General features: G+C 45.3%; 1 protein-coding gene across 1 annotated transcript in view; it reads right to left on the reverse strand.

Annotated features, from left to right (window-relative positions):
• Positions 1–17,303, reverse strand: part of MAP2K6 (mitogen-activated protein kinase kinase 6) — a 96,534-nt gene extending 79,231 nt beyond the window's left edge. Inside the window, exon 1 of the mRNA XM_026701713.2 lies at positions 16,516–17,303. Within this exon, the coding sequence (XP_026557498.1) occupies positions 16,516–16,528 (13 nt within the window). The 5' untranslated portion in view covers positions 16,529–17,303. The remainder of the gene's footprint in view (positions 1–16,515) is intronic.
• Between the last annotated feature and the right edge of the window lie 1,468 nt (positions 17,304–18,771).

The raw sequence follows: 18,771 nt of genomic DNA on the forward strand, positions 1-18,771 counted from the left end.
CAACCAGCTGGTTGAGGAACTCTGGGAGTTGAAGTCCACAAGTCTTAAAGTTGCCAAGGTTGGAGAGCCCTGTACTATATTGTCTATGTGTATGATGGCGAACCTATGGCAAGCAGAGCCATTTGTTCCAGCACGTGAGCTGCAGGCAAACTTACCTTACTGCGCATGCACATGCCTCACAGCTGATTTTCGGCTGGTTTGAGGCCTTTTTTGGCCTTCCAAAAATGTGTTTTTTCAAAAATACTGGAAGTGACGAAAACGGGCCTAGCTTTCGGCCTGCAAAGCTTGCAGAAGCCTTCCTTAAGCTTCTGGGAGGCCAAAAAAGGCCTCAAACCAGCCAAAAATCAGCTGTGAGGCACAGTGCAGGTAAGGGGGTGGTGGGGGGTGATTGCACGCACATGCGTAGGGGGCTTGGGGGGCGTGCATGCCTTCTTGGTGCTGTCACGTAAGTGCGAGCGTGCAAGCACACACACAATTTTTGGCACAGGAGCCCAAAAAGGTTAACCACCACTGGTCTATGTGAAAAGATAAAAATAATAAAACAAAGATATTTGTAGATAACTTTTAACTATATCCTCTCGGAGGGCAACATTTATCTGGGATGAAGCCTGAGTGGCTCTCTGCCAGAAGAGATGTTAGTTGCTCTTCTTGCCCCAAACTGCAGTGTTGGCAGTGACCATTTTTCTCACTTACGACTGTTGCACCATCCCCATGGTCACGTGGATCAAAATCCAAACACTTGGTAACTGGCTCATATTTATGATGGCTGCAATGTCCTGGGGTCAAGTGATCACCTTTTACAATCTTCTGACAACGAAGACAATAGGGAAGTCTGATTCATTTAACACCCGTGTTACTAACTTAACAACTGCAGTGATTCAACTTAACAACTGTGGCAAGAAGAGTCATACAATGGGGTAAAAACTCACTTAACTGTCTCTTGCACTTAACTTATGTTACGCTTAGCAAACATATATTTTGGGCTCAACTGGGATCGTTAGTCAAGAACTACCTGTAGTCATTAACTAAGGATTAGGTACTTGTATCATAAAAAGTTTTTTACATTTGTTTGGGGGGGGGGGGAGTTCTTTCATCCCTCCCATAACCCTTTTCCTCACGCATTTTGTCTTTCAGACATAAACTTAAGGTTGTTACTATTATTCAAATTTCTGTAAGCCATCATGGATCCTTTTCAACTAACAAGATATTGAATAAATAGTATATAATCCCATTTCATGTACTCTAGAAATCCTCAAACTAATGAAAACTAACATTGCAGACTTTTAATAAATTCTGGATTTATGAAATAGAAGATGAAGAAGAAATGTAACATTCGTCCATTCTAATGATAAAGAGTACAGAAATCTTAACTGGATGTACTTGGATATCACAGTCTGCTAAACATCACCTGAATCAGCAGTAACCTGAGCCATAGAAAAGAGCAGCCCTAACAATACAGCAGTCAAAAATCTAAATGGCAGTCTACATAGCAATAGCACTTAGACTTATATACCACTTCACAGTACTTTACATCCCTCTCTAAGACAGAGTCAGCATTTTGCCCCCAACAATCTGGGCCCTCATTTTACCCACCTCAGAAGGATGGAAGGCTGAGTCAACCTTGAGCTTGGTGAGATCTGAACTGCCAAATTGCAGTCAGCTGCAAGTCAGCAGAAGTAACCTGCAGTACTGCACTCTAACCTCTTATACACAGTATCAACGATACAGAAATTATACTAGGGTTTTTTTTTTCTACATCTTTACATACCTATTTTGTGAACATTGTTTGTATCTCTAACATAAATATACTGTCTTCATGGCTCAAATAACAATAAAAAGCACTACCCCACTTTATCATATTACCCCTTCTCCCAGCTACTCCACAAAAGGGAGATTCTTGTTCCCAATAACAAGAGGCAGAGACACAACCAGCTAAACCCCATGCAATAGATATAAATCAGTATACATTCTTCAATACAACAAATGCTGAACTGGGGTTGAGTGGATATTTTCCATAGAGCTGTCTCGAGCGTCCAGGTTGGGAGGAGCTCCAGTCTCGGCTCTTACAGGCTGAGCTTGAAATTGAGGAACGCCCCTCACCGTCACGTGGTCCTCGGGCGCTCCCCAGTTTTTTGCTCAGCCTCGTGGCAAACAGGCTGTTTTTCTCTTGCTCCGGTCGTTCAGCATTCTAGGCCTCTTCCTCTCATCGCTTTCTACGTGGATCACGACAGGCAGCGCAGGAACTCAGGTTTGAACTCCCCAGGGAGTGTTTTTAACATCCGAACTGTTTCCTTAAGGGGAGAAAACGAGCGCTTCGAGCGCTGCCCCCCACCGCTTCGTTTGCCGCCTAATCGCTCCGCGCGAGGCCGCTTCGCTTCTGCCTGCCTCTCCTCGCTTTAGCCGCCGTTCCCCCCGCGAACGCCATCTAGCCCAGGGTACGCTTCCCTGGTTCTCCCAAAGGGTCAATTTCTTTATTTTTCCCTGGGAGTTTACCGCCGCTGGGGCTGCCTCCGTTACTTGCGGCCTCCATCTTGGGCCCCCTGTGGCGTCCGCCATCTTGGGTGTGCCCTGGAACGGCCGCCATCTTGTGAGTGGCCGCATGGCCGTCCGCCATTACTAGAGGCCCTTTTACAGGCCGCAGCCTTAACTGACCATTAGGCAGCCTGGGACTCCCACGTCTCAGCCTGTCTTTCATTCTACCGACAGGCCTCCTGCAGAAATAGGGCCCGTTGGCCCTGCAGCCTTTTCCCCAGCAGGCGAAGTAGCAGCTCTGCCCCCCACCCCTTCCCGGTCCGTCCGGCAGGGGTAGCTGCCTGGCGTTCACCTTCTGGCTGATTGGTCTCTGGGCTAGGCCCTGGTTCGTACCAAACCTCTATTTAAAAAAAAAAAAAAAATTTTTTTTGACTAAAAGGGGATGTGGAACGTGCGCTGGGATTCCCGGCCTCCATGTAGGCCGCATCCAGACCTGGTTTCAGCTTACATTATTCCCTTCTACCTGCGGCCCCAGGGTCATTGGTTTTTATCAGAGGCCTACCAGTAGGCCGCATTGTTTCCTGACTCCTGGGCAGATCCTGGGACTGCTCAAATACCTTGCAATCCTGCCTAGGTCCCTTCCCGGTTCGCCCGGCAGGGACAGCTTGGCGTTCATTCTGGCTGATTGGCCCCGGCTAGGCCCTACTTCCCAACACGTTGCAGAACAATTCTGTTGCCTTGACAAAAAGGGGTGCAATACGAGCACTGGGAGTTCCAGCCTCTGCTTAGGCTGTACCCAGACCCGTTAACCGCCTCGCATTAACCAGAAATTTTTTTCCTTTTTCTCTCCTCTCCAGATGGCAGATGACAATACCTCTCGTGGCACTTCTCTGAAGGCCAAGGCTAAATCCCACCACCTGCGCAAACAGGCACAGGAACCATCCAAAGCTTCCCAAAGGGATGCCCTCAGGCGACACAGGGCCCTCGAAAGGGAAATTGACAGACGCTCTCATGAGTCAAGCTCTGTGCCCCGGGACCCTTCCGCTCCATCAACCTCCACCCATCCTCCTCTCCCCTCCTCTCCTGCTTCTGCTTCTTCCCCACAGCCTGGACAGGCCCCTGAGGTCACCTTGCCCACCACTGCTGTAGAACTGCGCCCGGAGGAGTCTCACCCACCCCCCATAGCGGAAATACCCGAAAACCTAATGCAGGCTATGGAGCTGGCCATCCGGCAAAGGGTAGCGCAACAGATGCAGCAGCTGGCCGGTCTGGCTCCTCGGCCTGCGGCCCCCGAGGCCCTAGGATCAGCGGCCTCGCATGGTCAGGCAACTCCCCAAGGGGACTTAACCTTACCTTTGGAGATGGAGGGGATGGAGGCCCAAGAACCCGGGGACCCTTCCCTCTTTGGGGACGAGCAGGACCTTGACATGGGGTCCCTCATAGGCAGCGAACTCTTTTCGGGAACAGGCCCCCTAGAGGGGGACATGTCGGAGGATGAGGGCCTCTCTCCAGGCCAGCCCGTGTTTTTAGGCTCTTTAAACCGCACCTATTTAGGTCCCTCCTGTTCAAAGCCAGGACTACCTCGGGCCTGAACCCCCTCCCCACCAGCGGCGGCAGGGGTTCCTCCCGACTCTCTCTTCTCTCAGCCCATGGTGGAAACTGAGGTGATCCCTGTCCCACCCATATTCTCAGACATGGTCTCTAGGCAGCTGGCCTCCTTGGGGCCCCCTCCCCCCCCAACGCCCAGGACAAGCGGTTTTTTAACCTGGAACCGCAGTTCTCCACCTTGCTCGATCCCCTCCCCGTGGACGAGCCCGTGGTAGGCCTGGCTTCCCGCTCTACTCCCAGCGACTCACTCGATGCTCTCCAGCCCGAGGACAAGCCAGCTGAACTGGCCCTGTGCCACGCTCACCTCTCTGACGCCTGGGCAGTCAGGGCCTCCACTGCCGCGTCTTTTTCACCAGGTCTTCCATCAAGTGGCTCCAGCAGCTCAAGCAGCATGTTCCCGCAGCCAATCTCAGGGCGCACCAGGACATTGCCAAGATCCTGGCCGCGGCCGAGTTTTCGGCAGACGCCACCTTCCAGGCGGCAAAGTTCTCCACCAGGGCCATTTCGTCCCAGGTTACCGCCCGCCTTCTACTCTGGCTCCGCCACTGGCAAGCAGACGTTAAAAACAAGACTAAGCTAGCATCAGCCCCCATCTCTGGGGGGAAGCTATTTGGACCGGTTCTCGACCCATTCCTGGCCGAGACCCGGAACAAGCGCAGGTACCTCCCTTCCCTCTCTAGGAGGTCTGACTTCAGAGGTTCCTCTCCCTCTCCTCGCCAGGGTTCTTCCCATTCCTCCTCCTTTTCCAGATACTACCGATCCTCTCCCTACAGATCTCCCTACCGAGCGGAGCCGGATGGGTCCGGAGGTAACTCTTCCAGGAAGCCCTCCCGGGGATCCGGGAGAGGTTCGTTCCGTCGTTCCCGATAATGCAGTCGTCCCCAGGCGCTTGCTTTTAAAAGAAAAAGAAAAAAAAAGAAAAAAAGAAAAAAAGGAGAGAGGAAGGAGTGCGAGAAGGCCAATCTCTACCCCGACCTTTAACCCCTGCTTGCAATAGACTCCTACCCCAGGAGCACTCTTGTCCTCCTCACCCTGCCCTGGGCAACTGGTCGGCAACACATCTACCCCCATCCAATGCTAGCTGGGGTCCCTTCTTGCGCTCCCGGTCCTCACACAGATTTCTAGCCTTCACTACTACTTTTATCCCCAGACAAGGCGGCCCTCGGCCAGCTGGGTCCTTGAGCAAAGTCGTCCGCCTCGCCGTTGGGCGGAACCGAACCTGGCTCCCCCAGGACAGGCTGCTGTTCCGGGAACTCGCTACATCCAAGCAATTGGTTCCCGGGGCCTTCCTGATCCTAGCAGAGGGGCCCCTCCTTCTCTCCCGGGTCATGGAGGTAGCCCATTGCCGCGCTTCCCGGCCTCTAGTTTTAGGGCTCCTCTGCGCCTCCCTCCTCCTCTCTGTCCCAGAGTTCTCCCAGGGAATTCCCAACACGGGTCAATCTTCCCAGTCTCTTGATTCCCGGTCCCAGTGCACACCTGTTGGCCTCTTTGGCGGGACTGCCTTCTGGACAGCTCCACCTCCTCTTTAGGCCCCTTGTTGAGACATTCCAATCTCCAGGGGTTTCTTCTGTTGGGCATGCCTTCCAGCGGGTCATCAGGGTTCCAGGAGAGATTCTATACCAGACGGGGCCCCACCCGCAGGACTAGCCAAGCTTTGGTATGTCCCAACCTGGACGCCGAGACAGCTCTATGGAAAAGGGCGTTGGTTCTTACCTGATACGCTTCTTTTCATGGAGCTGTCGAGAGCGTCCAGCCCCACCCGTAGGCCGTCTGGTGGGAAACCTGGCTGTTCGACCGAGCAATCTAATATATTTTTTTCCTGAGTGTGATGAGAACAGGACCTTCCTTCTCGTCTGCGCAAAAACCTGGGGAGCGCCCGAGGACCACGTGACGGTGAGGGGCGTTCCTCAATTTCAAGCTCAGCCTGTAAGAGCCGAGACTGGAGCTCCTCCCAACCTGGACGCTCTCGACAGCTCCATGAAAAGAAGCGTATCAGGTAAGAACCAACACCCCTTTCGTACTACCAGTAGATTTCACACCATTCCAATTCTCAGGTTAATTCCACATTGGAAACACACAATTCAGATATCGAGATCTGAAAGAGTACTAATGCAGAAGACACACAATATTGTATTAGGCTGGAAAGAAAAAAGGGTGACAATTTCATTTTAAGCTATCTTTTCCTTGTCCCTTACGCCCCTCCTTTTCAAAACAGCAGAAAAATTAGGGATTCTAAAAGATCATGCTAATAAACACACTGGGATTTGTGTGTGTATCTAGGGACATATCTTCCTCACCATACCATCTGTTTATTTATACAGTATTAAGTGTTTTATCAAGTAGGCTTTGCAGAGTCTATGACTAATCGGGAGAGCTTACAAGAATAAGCTACAGGTAAAACACAGTAATAAAATTCCAATCAAAACAAAGATCACAGATCAATCAGACTAAACCAACCAAAACCTGCCAGAAGAAAATCTGAGAAGGCACATCAATATTCAGTGACAGGTGGTAAGCCCCTGGCTAGCCTTGTCCCAGATAGAAGGGGAAAAAAAGCAGATCTGGGGCTGGTTAATATTTTGATGGAAGACCTCTAAAGCAATGGACTAAATTAGGAAGGAAAAAAAAAACACAAGGAACAAGAATCCCAGAAGAAAGCAAGGGCAACCACTTCTGTATTTTTACTGAGAACGCTCCATGTAAAAACCCAGGAAACCCATCAAAGGTGGAACCTCTCTCAAACATTCCCCACCTCATTCTTCTCCACTCTGTCCTAGAAGATCTTTCCTTCTACAGTTAGGGATAGAAGGGAGGATGCGAGGAAGGAGATAATTCTCAGATATCCAAGCTGTTTTACATTTGAAAAACTAAGATCTTAACCCAAACTACTGCATCCTGAGCTACAATCTTATTGCTACATTCATAATCCCATGAAAATGCACTCTGGTACTGTAAGCCAAAGCTGATTTATTTAAGGCATGGGTTCTCATAGGCCCCACTGACTTCCTCAAGACAGGCTCTTCTATCTGTGTATGTGTTGTTGAATTGTTTTTAATTGTAAAATTAATAAAATTTGTTTTTGGTTTTTTTTTAAAAAAAGACAAGTTCAAACCATGCATCAATCTCAGTGGTTTTATTGGTTGCGCCTGGAGGAAGTAAAAGCCTCCCCTTCTGCCCTTTTAAAAGATCAAAAGGCCTACTAGGAGCTAACTAAACATCTACTGTAAGGAATCCTCGAGATACAACAGACCCCCCTGCCCCCACCAAAACTATATACGACTCAGTGGTTGGATTCAAATTGTTTTAACACCAATTCGGTGGGCATGGCTTGGTGGGCATGCTTTGCCTAACACCGGCACACAGCTTTCCCCATACCAGCTGAGACCTGCAGCACCAACCAGCTAAGAGGATAAAGCAAAGCGCAGGGGCAGGTGGGAGGACCAATCCTGTGCTTTTCTCTTCTTTTTCCTCTCAGCTGATTGTCTGAGGATTTTTTTCCTTCTCTCAGCTGATCGTCAGCTTTTTTTTTTTTTTACTACCCGTTGGTCGAACCAGTCCGAACCAGTAGCATACCACCATTGATACGACCCCATTTCAAAGTTATGACATCTGCTGTGGTCTTGCAACTATTCACTCTTCTGACTCACCACAGGGTCACTGCAGCGCCCTCGTGCCTCTCTCCCATCCCATCCCACTGGAAATCTGGAGCACTTGGGCTTCCTTTCCAAATGCCCATCATGCCCCATATACTTGCCTTTTGAAGCTCTCTCGATGTCATAAGGAAGGAAGGCCATATGTACCCGGGCTGCACATTGGCGATCCAAATGCAGCTGTCATTTTGTCCTGCCTGTTTGTGGGTGGGACAAAAATGGCAGCCATCAGCAAAATTGCATCAATTTGCTGCCTTAGACAGGTCTGCACAGTCCTCCAGAAGCTTCTAGAAAGGTTTTCCAGCACTGCAGATCTTGGTAAGAAAGCAAAACAAAGCAGTTTGCCCCTGAACTTTGTGGGAGAGATCCAAATGCAACCACCATTTTGCAGGTGGGACAAAATGATGGCTGCCTTCAGAACTGTGCCAAGAGGTTGCACAAAGAAGGAAGTCATTCTAGTGCCCTGGAAGGGATCAGAACTCTTCAAAAGATAAGGGAGGAGGTGGGTGTTTGGTCTAGTGGGGTAGAAATCAGGCCTAAGGACGGGGAGGACCTGGAATTGGAAAAGGCCTACAGGGGCCCCAAGGTATGGGAAGTGGAGCATGGGGTCTCTCGGGGAGGCTGCCTTGGGAATCCCAGGGCAAGTGGGCCTGGGCTTGTGTTGGGCCTCCAACAATCTCTCCCACCCAGGAGGCACCCACACTCTGATTAATGACCCATACATTCATTTTATGTTTCACTGGGGACAGCAGGGAGGATGGAGGGTGTCGTTAGGTGACACATTTCACCATTTGCCACAACATGCAACTGTAATAGGCAAGCTCCATTATGGTCATATCTTGAGGACTACCTTCACAGAATATTTGGCTTCAGCTGCCAGGAGGTAGGGTCTGCTTCTGCACCAACTACAGGCTGAGTGGTGTTCAAAGTCAGCATTAGGTAAAGCATATGGCAGCTATATAAAAACTGTAGAATGGAACGACTGACATACCAACATCTAAGGGGAAAGACGAGAAAATGTATTAAAATATATACAACTGTAGTTTCTTCTATAAAATGGGAAATGAAAAGCTATATCTCAGAGTTTAATTCCAAGAGTGTTTTTTTTAAATAATTTACTATAGCTGCCATATGTTCCTCAAAGAGACTTTTCTCACTCATTCAACTAAGACTTAATCTGTCAAAAAAGGGCAGAAATAAAGTATACAATTAGCTGAAATACAGCCACAAAATATCTTGACATCACACAAATTAAAAATCTTCCATCACAATCAGGTGTCCATATAGCCAAAATATGCAGCAGCATGAAGACAAGTAGTCATGATACTAAGAAAGTACCACTTACCATGCAGGCAACATATAATTCAGTGACATATATTCATTTGACAAGTGGAAAGATTTATATATCCTCTATATCAGTGGTCACCAACTGGTGAGCCAGGGACCACTGGTGGTCCACGAGAAAATTTTGGTGGTCCTCAGAGAAATGTTCCCCTCAAAGTACACCCCCAAAGCAATTAATCCAGGCTGCGCAAGAACACAAGACTGTGCCGCCCACATGGCCCGCCCACCCACTGGCCCCCACCCTTCAGCCGAGCCCAAACCTTAACTTGTAGAGCCACATGAGCTGGAACTGGAAGGTAAGACCAACGGCGGGGCAGGGAAATCCACCTCAGAGTGGCTTGCTGATGTTGGTGGGAAAGTCAGTCCCATATTCCAGGGCTGCAGTAGTCACAAGACTGGCCCTTTGGTCATCCCGGAGCACCTCCTCCAGTCCATAGCAGGCTGGTGCACCCGGGTGGAAGAACAGCTGCTCCGGGATGCCAAAGGACCAGTCCCGTGACTACTACAGCTCTGGAACATGGGATCAACTTTCCCACCAAAGTCAGCAAGCCACCATCCGTCAAAATTCATATTAGGAGTCCGCGGGATTTAAAATTATGAGTTTGGTAGTCCTTGAGGTCCAAAAGGTTGATGATCCCTGCTCTACATGACATTTAAGCTTATAGATCTCCGTTGCTTTGGAAATCTGAAAGCCGGTTTCCAGAGTGAAGTCACAGCCATAATTAAACAGGCAGGCCCTTCTGTGTATTTAGGGTTATTTTAGTTCAGAGGTCTTCAAACTTGACAGCTTTAAGTCTTGTGGACTTCAACTCCCAGAATTCCTTCTCCAGTCTTGTTAGCTCAGGAATTCTGGGAGTGGAAGTCTACAAGTCTTAAACTTGCCAAGTTTGAAGACCCTTGTTTTAGTTAGTCAAAAAAAAGCCGTGTAGGTTAAGTCAAGATTTTTTATCAACCTGGTATGCACAGGGAACTTTCATTCCTCCAATGGCTCCACTGTCTCTAAATGTTTCATTTTAATTTCATGTTATTGTACTTCTACTGTTTATTTTTACTGTTTTGTTTGCATTTTCAATCATTGTTTTCCATTTGATTGTTGCAAGTAGTCCACAGTAGACCCATGATAAAATGGGCAGCAAATAAAATTAACAAACAAACAAACAAATAAATAAAATGCCATTTGTGAAAAAAAGTGGATGCTCTGGGAAGAGACTCTAGTCTAGGTAAACCAGAATTGGAAAAGGACTCTTCACTTGAACCCCAAAGTGCTGTTACATTTTCCACTGCAGCAGAGAGAATTCCAGGTCTTGGCCTTGGTTATTATGCTCATTACCTGAAAATAATTATCAGTGACTTATTTCAACTAAGTACTAATTTGTAAGCACTCAGAACTAATTATCCTTTGGTAAAACAACAGAATTGGTGTTATTTCAGTATTTATCCTTTTTAACAGCTCTGTAAATAATAATTCGCATTGCATTACACCAACATGACTGATATGACACAAAAAGCAGAGCAAATATGGTCACTGAAGTATTTGGGCAGAAGTCTTGTTAAGTGTTATTCCAAGGCCCTGTGGCTCAGAAGTGATCAAAATACCTGTGAAATTCCATTCTGAAGAGGTCCAATTTTAGTAAGCTTTCAAGAAAAAGTGAGATTTTTGTGAATTGCTCCACAGCGATATACTTAAAAGGAATGTTCATCAAAAAGATTGAATTCACCCGCTCATAGAATACAAGCCCAAACACTCATTTTAATTCTTAAGTGCCATACGTAAGTTGCAAGACAGGGCATGGGACTTGCACAGTCACTTAGCAGAAGTCATGCATGCTATTTCCCATAAAGTTTTCTTTGGAATTAACAGCATGGAGATTATTCCAAATAAGCCTTTTTAAACAATACGAATGAGTACAGGTAAGTTCTCACATTCAGATAGTTGCAGATGGCACAAAGGTCAAAATAACAGGAAGATAAATACTAACTGGGTTCATGGCATAATAAGACATAAAGTAGGTTGGTTGATTTGGAGTAAACCTAGCCATCGCAATGTGTAAAATCATGATTTCTAGTTTAGCATGTAGTGGAAAACCAGCAAATGTGGTTTACCAACAGATCTTAGTAAACTTAATACTTTATATGTTTCTCAGCTATTGAGTAAAGTGATACCTTATAAATTAATTTCCTTGTGATTTAAGGGATTGCAAAGCCTCCAGATGGGCTACACAGAATATATTCTAGTTACTAGTATAACCCAAGTATTTAACATTCTTCCCCATACAATGCTGTATTCAGGCTTAGTCAAGAAGAATCATAGCAGTTCACAATTACAGATGCATAACAGACAGTTTAAACTAGTGTGTCAACTAATTCAAAACACACCTAATATTAGTTCAAATATTTATCTAATCACTCTTCATTGAACCTGCATCACTTGGAGAAAATTACTTGAGCTGATCCTGGAAAGACATGAAAGCTGTATCTATAGCAACCTGTCGCATATCAAGCACCTCCCAGATGCATTGCACTGCAGTTCCCAGGATCCTGAAATAGCGTCAAGTTTTCCAATGTCCAACAATGAACGAATGGGAATACATGAGTTATAGAAGCACATCAATTCAAACAAAAGTTTTATTTTGAAGCATTAAAACATCTGCACTCATAAAGCTCACAGTTGCTTCAAAGTTGTCTTCGATTTTCTACACAAATATCTGCATGCAGACAGCACTTCTACTGAGGTCACAGGCAAAATAAAGCAGATATGCAAATCAATCAGAAGACGCAACTGCTTTAAGGCACTGAATTCATAATTCTGTTCAGAACTCTATTATGAATTTTTGGCAATCCAATGATTTCTTCAATGCCAACACAATCTTCAAATAATTAAAAGAATTGTGTATACATACACGCACACATGCATACACAGATGGATATCATCAAATCAAATCAACTATTACTAGTAGAAAGTAGAAAAAGCTCAGTTATACTGTAACAGCAAATACACTATATGGTCAGCAACTAATTGAGAAACAAATCACAAACTTCCAAGTTAGGTTAAGTGAAAATAGAAAGCCAACTATTGGTTGTCACAATGTGAAGTTAAGCATATTCCCACCACCTCCATGAAAAACATCAGGAATCACCTTGTTTGAACCTTATTGCTCTGGAACTAAACGAACTGTGGAATTTAAAGAATTGTAATTAAGGATGAATATGAAATCACATTACATTAGGTAAACCAAGGGGTAGCCATCAGTGCACACGCTGCCGCATTCTGAACCAGTTGTAGCTTCTGGGTAGTCTTCCAGAACAGCTTCGTGTAGAGCACATTGCAGTAATTTGAACAGGTCTTCAGAACCCTTCAAAACACTGGCTCCCAATCTCCTTCCAGGTGCAATTCAAGATACTGTGGTTATTATTTTTAAAGCTCTGTACAGCACAAAGCTAGGTTATCTGCAGGATCATCTTTCCCTAAGGACATCTACCTGTCCTGTTAGATCAGATGCGTTAGGTACACTCCTAGTCCCTTCCCCGTTGTTATATTATGGAATCTAGGAAGACTGCCTTTTCCATGGCAGTCCCTACCCTATGGAATATCCTTCTCCGTGAAGTTTGGCAAGTCTCCTAGCCTTCCGAAAAGAATTTAAATACCGCCCCCCCCCAAACACTGGGATAGAGTAAGGTGGATGAAAGGATTTAACAAGGGACTGCATGGCGGAACCTTAGTTTCAGTGCCAAGGTTTTTTTTTTAAGTTTATAGTTTTTATAGGTACAAGTATTATGTTGTTTAATTGATGGAGGTTTAATTGTTGATTGGGAGCTGCCCAGAGTTCAATATAAAATGGGCAGCTACAAAAATGTTTTAAATACATAATTATAGTGATGGATGCACCATTAGAAAACTTGAAGGATCACGATAGGGACAGATCCACCTGGAGAAAATCTGTCTATGTCAGGATTCTCCAAAGAAGTCAGTATTGACACCCAAGGGTTGATGGAACTATCCAAGGGCTCAAACCTATTATTATGGTTTGTCACCCAGTCATCCATATGTTCAGACTAGATTTGGCATTTTTATCTGCCAATTGAGTCCTTCCCAAGGACCTGGGTTAGGCAGATGTGGAAGTCTGATGATGTTACAAGATATTATTGCAGGATCTATCCTAAGCTGTTCCAATTGCCTTCTGCAATTGATTGATGGTGAATTTGCCAATGCCGATAGTGTTCAAGTGGCACTTCAATGATTTTGGTATTGCACCCAAGGCACCTATTAATAAAAATATTACTTTAAGTGTTTAGTAAATTGTTTTCATATAATACAACGTTTGGGGGATCAACAAACAATCTGAAGTTTCATGGAGGGGTTGATGTGATCACTAACACTCAACAATGACTTGATGACACTTAGGCAACCAACCAACCAATAATTGACACAATTGAAAACTATTCAAATGATTGATGAAAAATAGTACCACTGAAGTCAATACTGCTAGTTGGAGGCCACCCAGAAGTGCTTCATCATGCCAAGTCTGCACATGGCATGCCACATGGATAACTTCTCATTCTACAATCTGTCTCCAACCTTCTGCCAAATCATCTTGAAATGAGAACAAGATGGCACAGAGATCCATTATAAGGAAGGAGCCAAACTGCATGTCCAGCTGGCATACCTTAAGTATTTATTAAATAAAACAAGCCATAGATTTTCTAAAACAACTCTGCATTATGAGAGCAAAAGATGTCTCTCACAACAGAGGTATTGGAACATCAGTGCTGGATTGATGGCAAGACATGGAATAAAGAAAGATCAAGCCACAATTAAGAGTTACTTGTACTATAATTAAAATTTCTCCATATAGATCTAGGCCATTCCTGCAGATGAAAATAAAGACTTGTGGACTAAAGTAAATTCCACAATATTGACCTCAAAACATAAAATGCAACCACAACTTCACTAATAGATATTCTTGGGAAGTATGACACCTACTGCTTTTATGGAAGTCTGACTGTATATTTCATTATTTTTGGATGGCAAGGTTTATTTTCTTTTTTACATTTTTAATCAACCACTTTTAGAAACTTAACCAAGCTGTTTTCTTTTTTTAAATATTATATTCTTCAGGACACTCAACAGTTTACAAAATCCTAGTCTTTCTCTTCAGAAAAACACTGCAAAGCCAGAGAAAATTCCATTGCTTTTTACTTTATGAAGATGCCTCAACTCTCTCTAGCTAAGTAAGATCTGTAAGATCTTTGGGGAAGAAACTTGTCTTTAGCGCATGTTATTCTGTAAGGTTCCATGTATATGCTAACCAAACAACAGAAAACCGCAAGCCATAATCACCATGTAGTTTAAAAAATACTTTGCAATATATTTATTTATTTTATTTATTCAATTCCTATAGCTACCCATCTCAAACAAATGACTCTGGGCTGTGAACAATCATGAAGCAATTAAAAACAATTACTACATAATAGAAAAGTAAATAAATATGGCAGTCAAGGAAAAACATCAATCATAGTTGTCAATATAGCCAGGAGGTGGGGGCACTTCAGAGGCCAATAAGATCTGGATCATCCTCAAATCTGCTTAACACCATTTTTCAAATACAGAATATAACAAATATACTGGTAAGACCAGATACCACTCAATCAAGGCCCAGAAATAGTGAGACCCTTTATTTATAGTGACATATTCCGGGTTCTCAGTACTTCTAAAGTTGCACTTTTCTTCAAAAAAAAAAACGGGGGGGGGGAGATTATGGGTAAGGAGGATGACCATTTCCATAATTAGAATATTGTAACTAGCTGCCATCCTCTCTCTTTGAAAATGCTATATTGCACATTTAAATATATGAGGAAGCTGAGATTGGATGGTGCTGGAAAGCAGTCAAAGAAAGACCAGAGTGGCCAAAGCAATTTTTCTTCCCAGAAACCTAGAAGCAGGCAGGCAAAAACTAGCTTGTGCTTGGCGGTAAATGAAGAAAGGGGAGGGGGGCGAAATAAAATGTGAAAAATTACCGCATCTTTCCTTTAGCCCCGCAATCGGTTTTTCCAAGAAAGAAGCACTAGAGCGTTACACCTCTTTCCCTCCTCCACGCATCAAAGGACGGATTCCTTTCTTAACTATTCACTAAATTAGCCCGTTGGATTTTTTTTTAAACTGATCGAAAGCCACCTTCGGGGTAGGCATTCTGACAGCCTGGCCATAAGGACGGGGCTGAGAGCTTTTAGAGTACCAGAACCTCCATTTGGCTGGGAGAGATCACTGCAGCAAATGGGGAATCAATTATACAATTCGGCTGCCCCGAAAAGCAGCAATGTGTGCGTGTGTGTGAGGGGGGGGGGGAATAGAAGCTGGCCACCAGCTTTTTCCTTTCCAAACACCACTCGCAACGCCTGTCTTCGTCCTTGTCTGGCTTAGGCGCTGTTTACTCACCGAGCAACTCTTACAAGTGGCCTTTCGGAGTTCATCCCGCAGCCTCCACACTTTCTGCCCCCCCCAAGATGCAGCCCAGGAAAACTCCAAAAACACAGCGCCCCCCGAGACGAGAGAGGCCCCGATTCAAAGAACAACTTCTCTTACGGTTCAGCGAAATCTCCCTAAAGTTTGAATGAGCCACGGCAAGCCGCACTTCCTCTTGAATTCGTGTCAAATGCAAGCTTTTCCATTTCTCCCAACCTTTAACCGTCCTCTCACGTAAGACTTACAGAAGCCTCTTTGCTCTGCCTTCACCTTAAAAACACGCGCGCGCGAGATAAAAACCGTGTCCCAAAGTAAGATCAAGCGAGCCCCCCCTGCGTAACTTTCCCAAATCTAGTCTTTGCAATACGCATACTACTTGCGACGAGGGGAGGGAGCCAAGTCTGTGGAAAATGAGCTCAACACTGGGCATCAGAACAATACTTTCCCATAGAAACCGAGACTTCTATTTAATTCTTGGTTAACTCCACTCAAGTTTCACCTTCCATTTCCTCCAGAGATTTAAAACACACGCAAGGATTTAAATTTGCATTGAAAACTGTCTGCAGATTTATCTGCATTGGCCTTTAAAGGGGGGGGCGGGGAGGGAGAGGTACAGCTGCTCATGCATAAGCTTTTCAAAACCCTTTATCAATCTAGACTGCAAAAGGAGGGGGGGGGAGGCAAGCTCAGGAATCCCAGCAAAAGAATGCAAATAACGTCAATGTACAACTAAACTGCAAGCCCTGCCTTACAGGAACTCTGTGTGTGCGTGCACGCCGCGCGCCCGAGTATGTGCGCGCGTGTGTGTGTGCTTGTGTGCCTGCAAAAAGCACACAGATACTAAACAGGAAATGCAACTGAGAGCTATTCAGCGCCTCAAACTTCAAAATGCAATGGTATCCCGCAAATTGCATGCATGCAATTCCAAAATGCATGAACGACTTTTTGCAAATCTGCAAATAACGCAAGTCCGAGCCTTACCTCTCTGAGACATTTTCCCCTCTGCTTTGATGGGGGAGGGGAACACAAAAGACTTTGCCTTCTGTAGCTAGTTTTGCAACAAAGATGCAAACTGCAAGCGCTCAATCTTCATGCAATTGGAGTTTTTCTGACTTCTCACAGCAGATTTCCTTGCAGAGGAAGGAGCTGCAATTGCACGCCTTGCAAAACAGATTGCAAAGTGGGGTTTCTCCCGCTATTGCAATGGGAAGGAAAGCTGTGCTGCACCTACATGATGGGCCAGGACTGGCAGCTAAAAGCTCCAAACTTGGATCCGAGTGTCTTAGTGCGCAGACGTCCTTTGCACGACTAGCGCGTTGATTTCTGGGTAATGTAGTTCTTCCGAATATTCACGCGAGGGTACCCCTTAAAAAGACTATTGGCTTCATCGTCGACGAGGTGTGCACCCAGGCATGCAAAGGAGGCATCTACCTGGAGCCAATCGGTAGATTTGGTTGAATACTTTGATCTCCGCGGTCATTGCAAAAGGGAAACGGCGGCTCGCCGTCTTCTGTTCTGTAATCCAACGGCGGCTAAGGCAGCATTGGGAGCCGACATCGCCTGCAAGCACGTTGCAAGATCTGCTATCTAGCAGTTGGCAGTTTCAAAACGAGACGAGTTGCCGTGCTGGAAGGAAGAGACCGAGGCACGTTGCATGGTATAGCCGGCTGGTCTGCCTCCGCCGTCGGCCAGTTTCCCTGCGTGACCGTTCCCACGAAGGAGCTTGGCGAACGCTTTCCGTTCCGCAAGCTCTCGTTGTTTAAATGAATACAGGATGGCAAAAAACTCTGGCTCTCTTGAAAAAAACAAAAGAGCTTCAATGAAGATTTTGTAAAGTTTACGCCTTGGTTGCGACGTGGGTTTCCGCGGATTACAATTCATTTCGGATTGCCGTGGAGGATGGTTTATATGGCTGGTGATCTTTGGTTCATAGCTTCTGAATTTTCTTCATACCGTACTTTCACATTGATTTCTAATAGTGTCATCACTAGCGTCAAAGGGACTAACGCTGTAAAAGCCCTGCTCAATATATCCTCCCCCGTCTAAATTTCCGAGAATATTTCTTAGGATGCTGTATACGGACAAAATGAAAAACTAAAATTCATTAGTAGATTGTATTGTTTTATATGATTAAGGGGAATACATATCCTTGATTTAGAACCGTTCAAAGTTGGCACCCCCAGAAATGGATCATTGCAATATCCCCATAGTCATGTGATCAAAATTCAGATGCTTGTCAGCTGGCATAGTTATGATGGTTGCAGTTTCACAGGGTCATGTGATCAACTTTTACAATCTTCTGACAAGCAAAGCCAGATTCACTTTACAACTGGTAGTTGTAGTAATACGATCTTCCAAGTTACCATGACGATTAGCAACTGAGTTTGCTGGTCCAAATTGTTGTCACTCTCTAAGCAAGGATTACCTATATTTTGCTGGAAACCACCTAAAGTTTTTTTTCAAGATGACAGCAACTACATTTTGTAAAATGAAAAAAGAAAAAGGAAGATAATTTTGATTGGAGTCTCAATTGTCACTTAGTAAGCGAGCCAATGTGGTGTAGTAAATTAGAGCAGAGGTCCCCAATTTGGTATTGGGCAGCAGCCCATTAGGAAGCAGGCCATGCAAGTGGCAGATGAGCACAACGAAGCTCCATTTGCGCAAACAGCAGGTAAATATGTGAAACCATCCCCTTGTCATTCCCCCCCCGCCACCCCCCCTGCTGGTCCATGAAGCCAGAAAGATTGAGGACTGCTGAATTGGAGCAAAGAGCCCTAAATTCCAAGCCAATCTCTTAATGGAAACCCACTAAATAATTCACCCAACCTACCTGAAAGGGTTGCTGTGGGGAAAACTAGGAGGGAGTGTTCTGTATATATACCCTTGTTTCTATTAACTAATAAGTTAAATTAAAAATGAGTTATGAAGCAAAATTGCAAAGAATACAAAAACAGATCTCACCATTATTAAGTATATAGATAAAACATAGGTAAAGGTTCCCCTTGCACATATGTGCTAGTCGCTTCTGGCTCTAGGGGGGCAGTGCTCATCTCCGTTACAAAGCCAAAGAGCCAGTGCTGTCCAAAGATGTCTCCATAGTCATGTGGCCGGCATGACTAAATGCCGAAGGCGCACGGAACACTATTTCCTTCCCACCAAAGTGGTCCCAATTTTTCTACTTGCATTTTGACATGCTTTTGAACTGCTAGGTTGACAGAGGTTGGGACAGGTGCTGGG

This window comes from Pseudonaja textilis, chromosome 2 (assembly GCF_049901715.1).
Source record: "Pseudonaja textilis isolate UNSWEBS1 chromosome 2, rPseTex1.2, whole genome shotgun sequence".
Classification (NCBI taxonomy): Eukaryota; Metazoa; Chordata; class Lepidosauria; order Squamata; family Elapidae; genus Pseudonaja; species Pseudonaja textilis.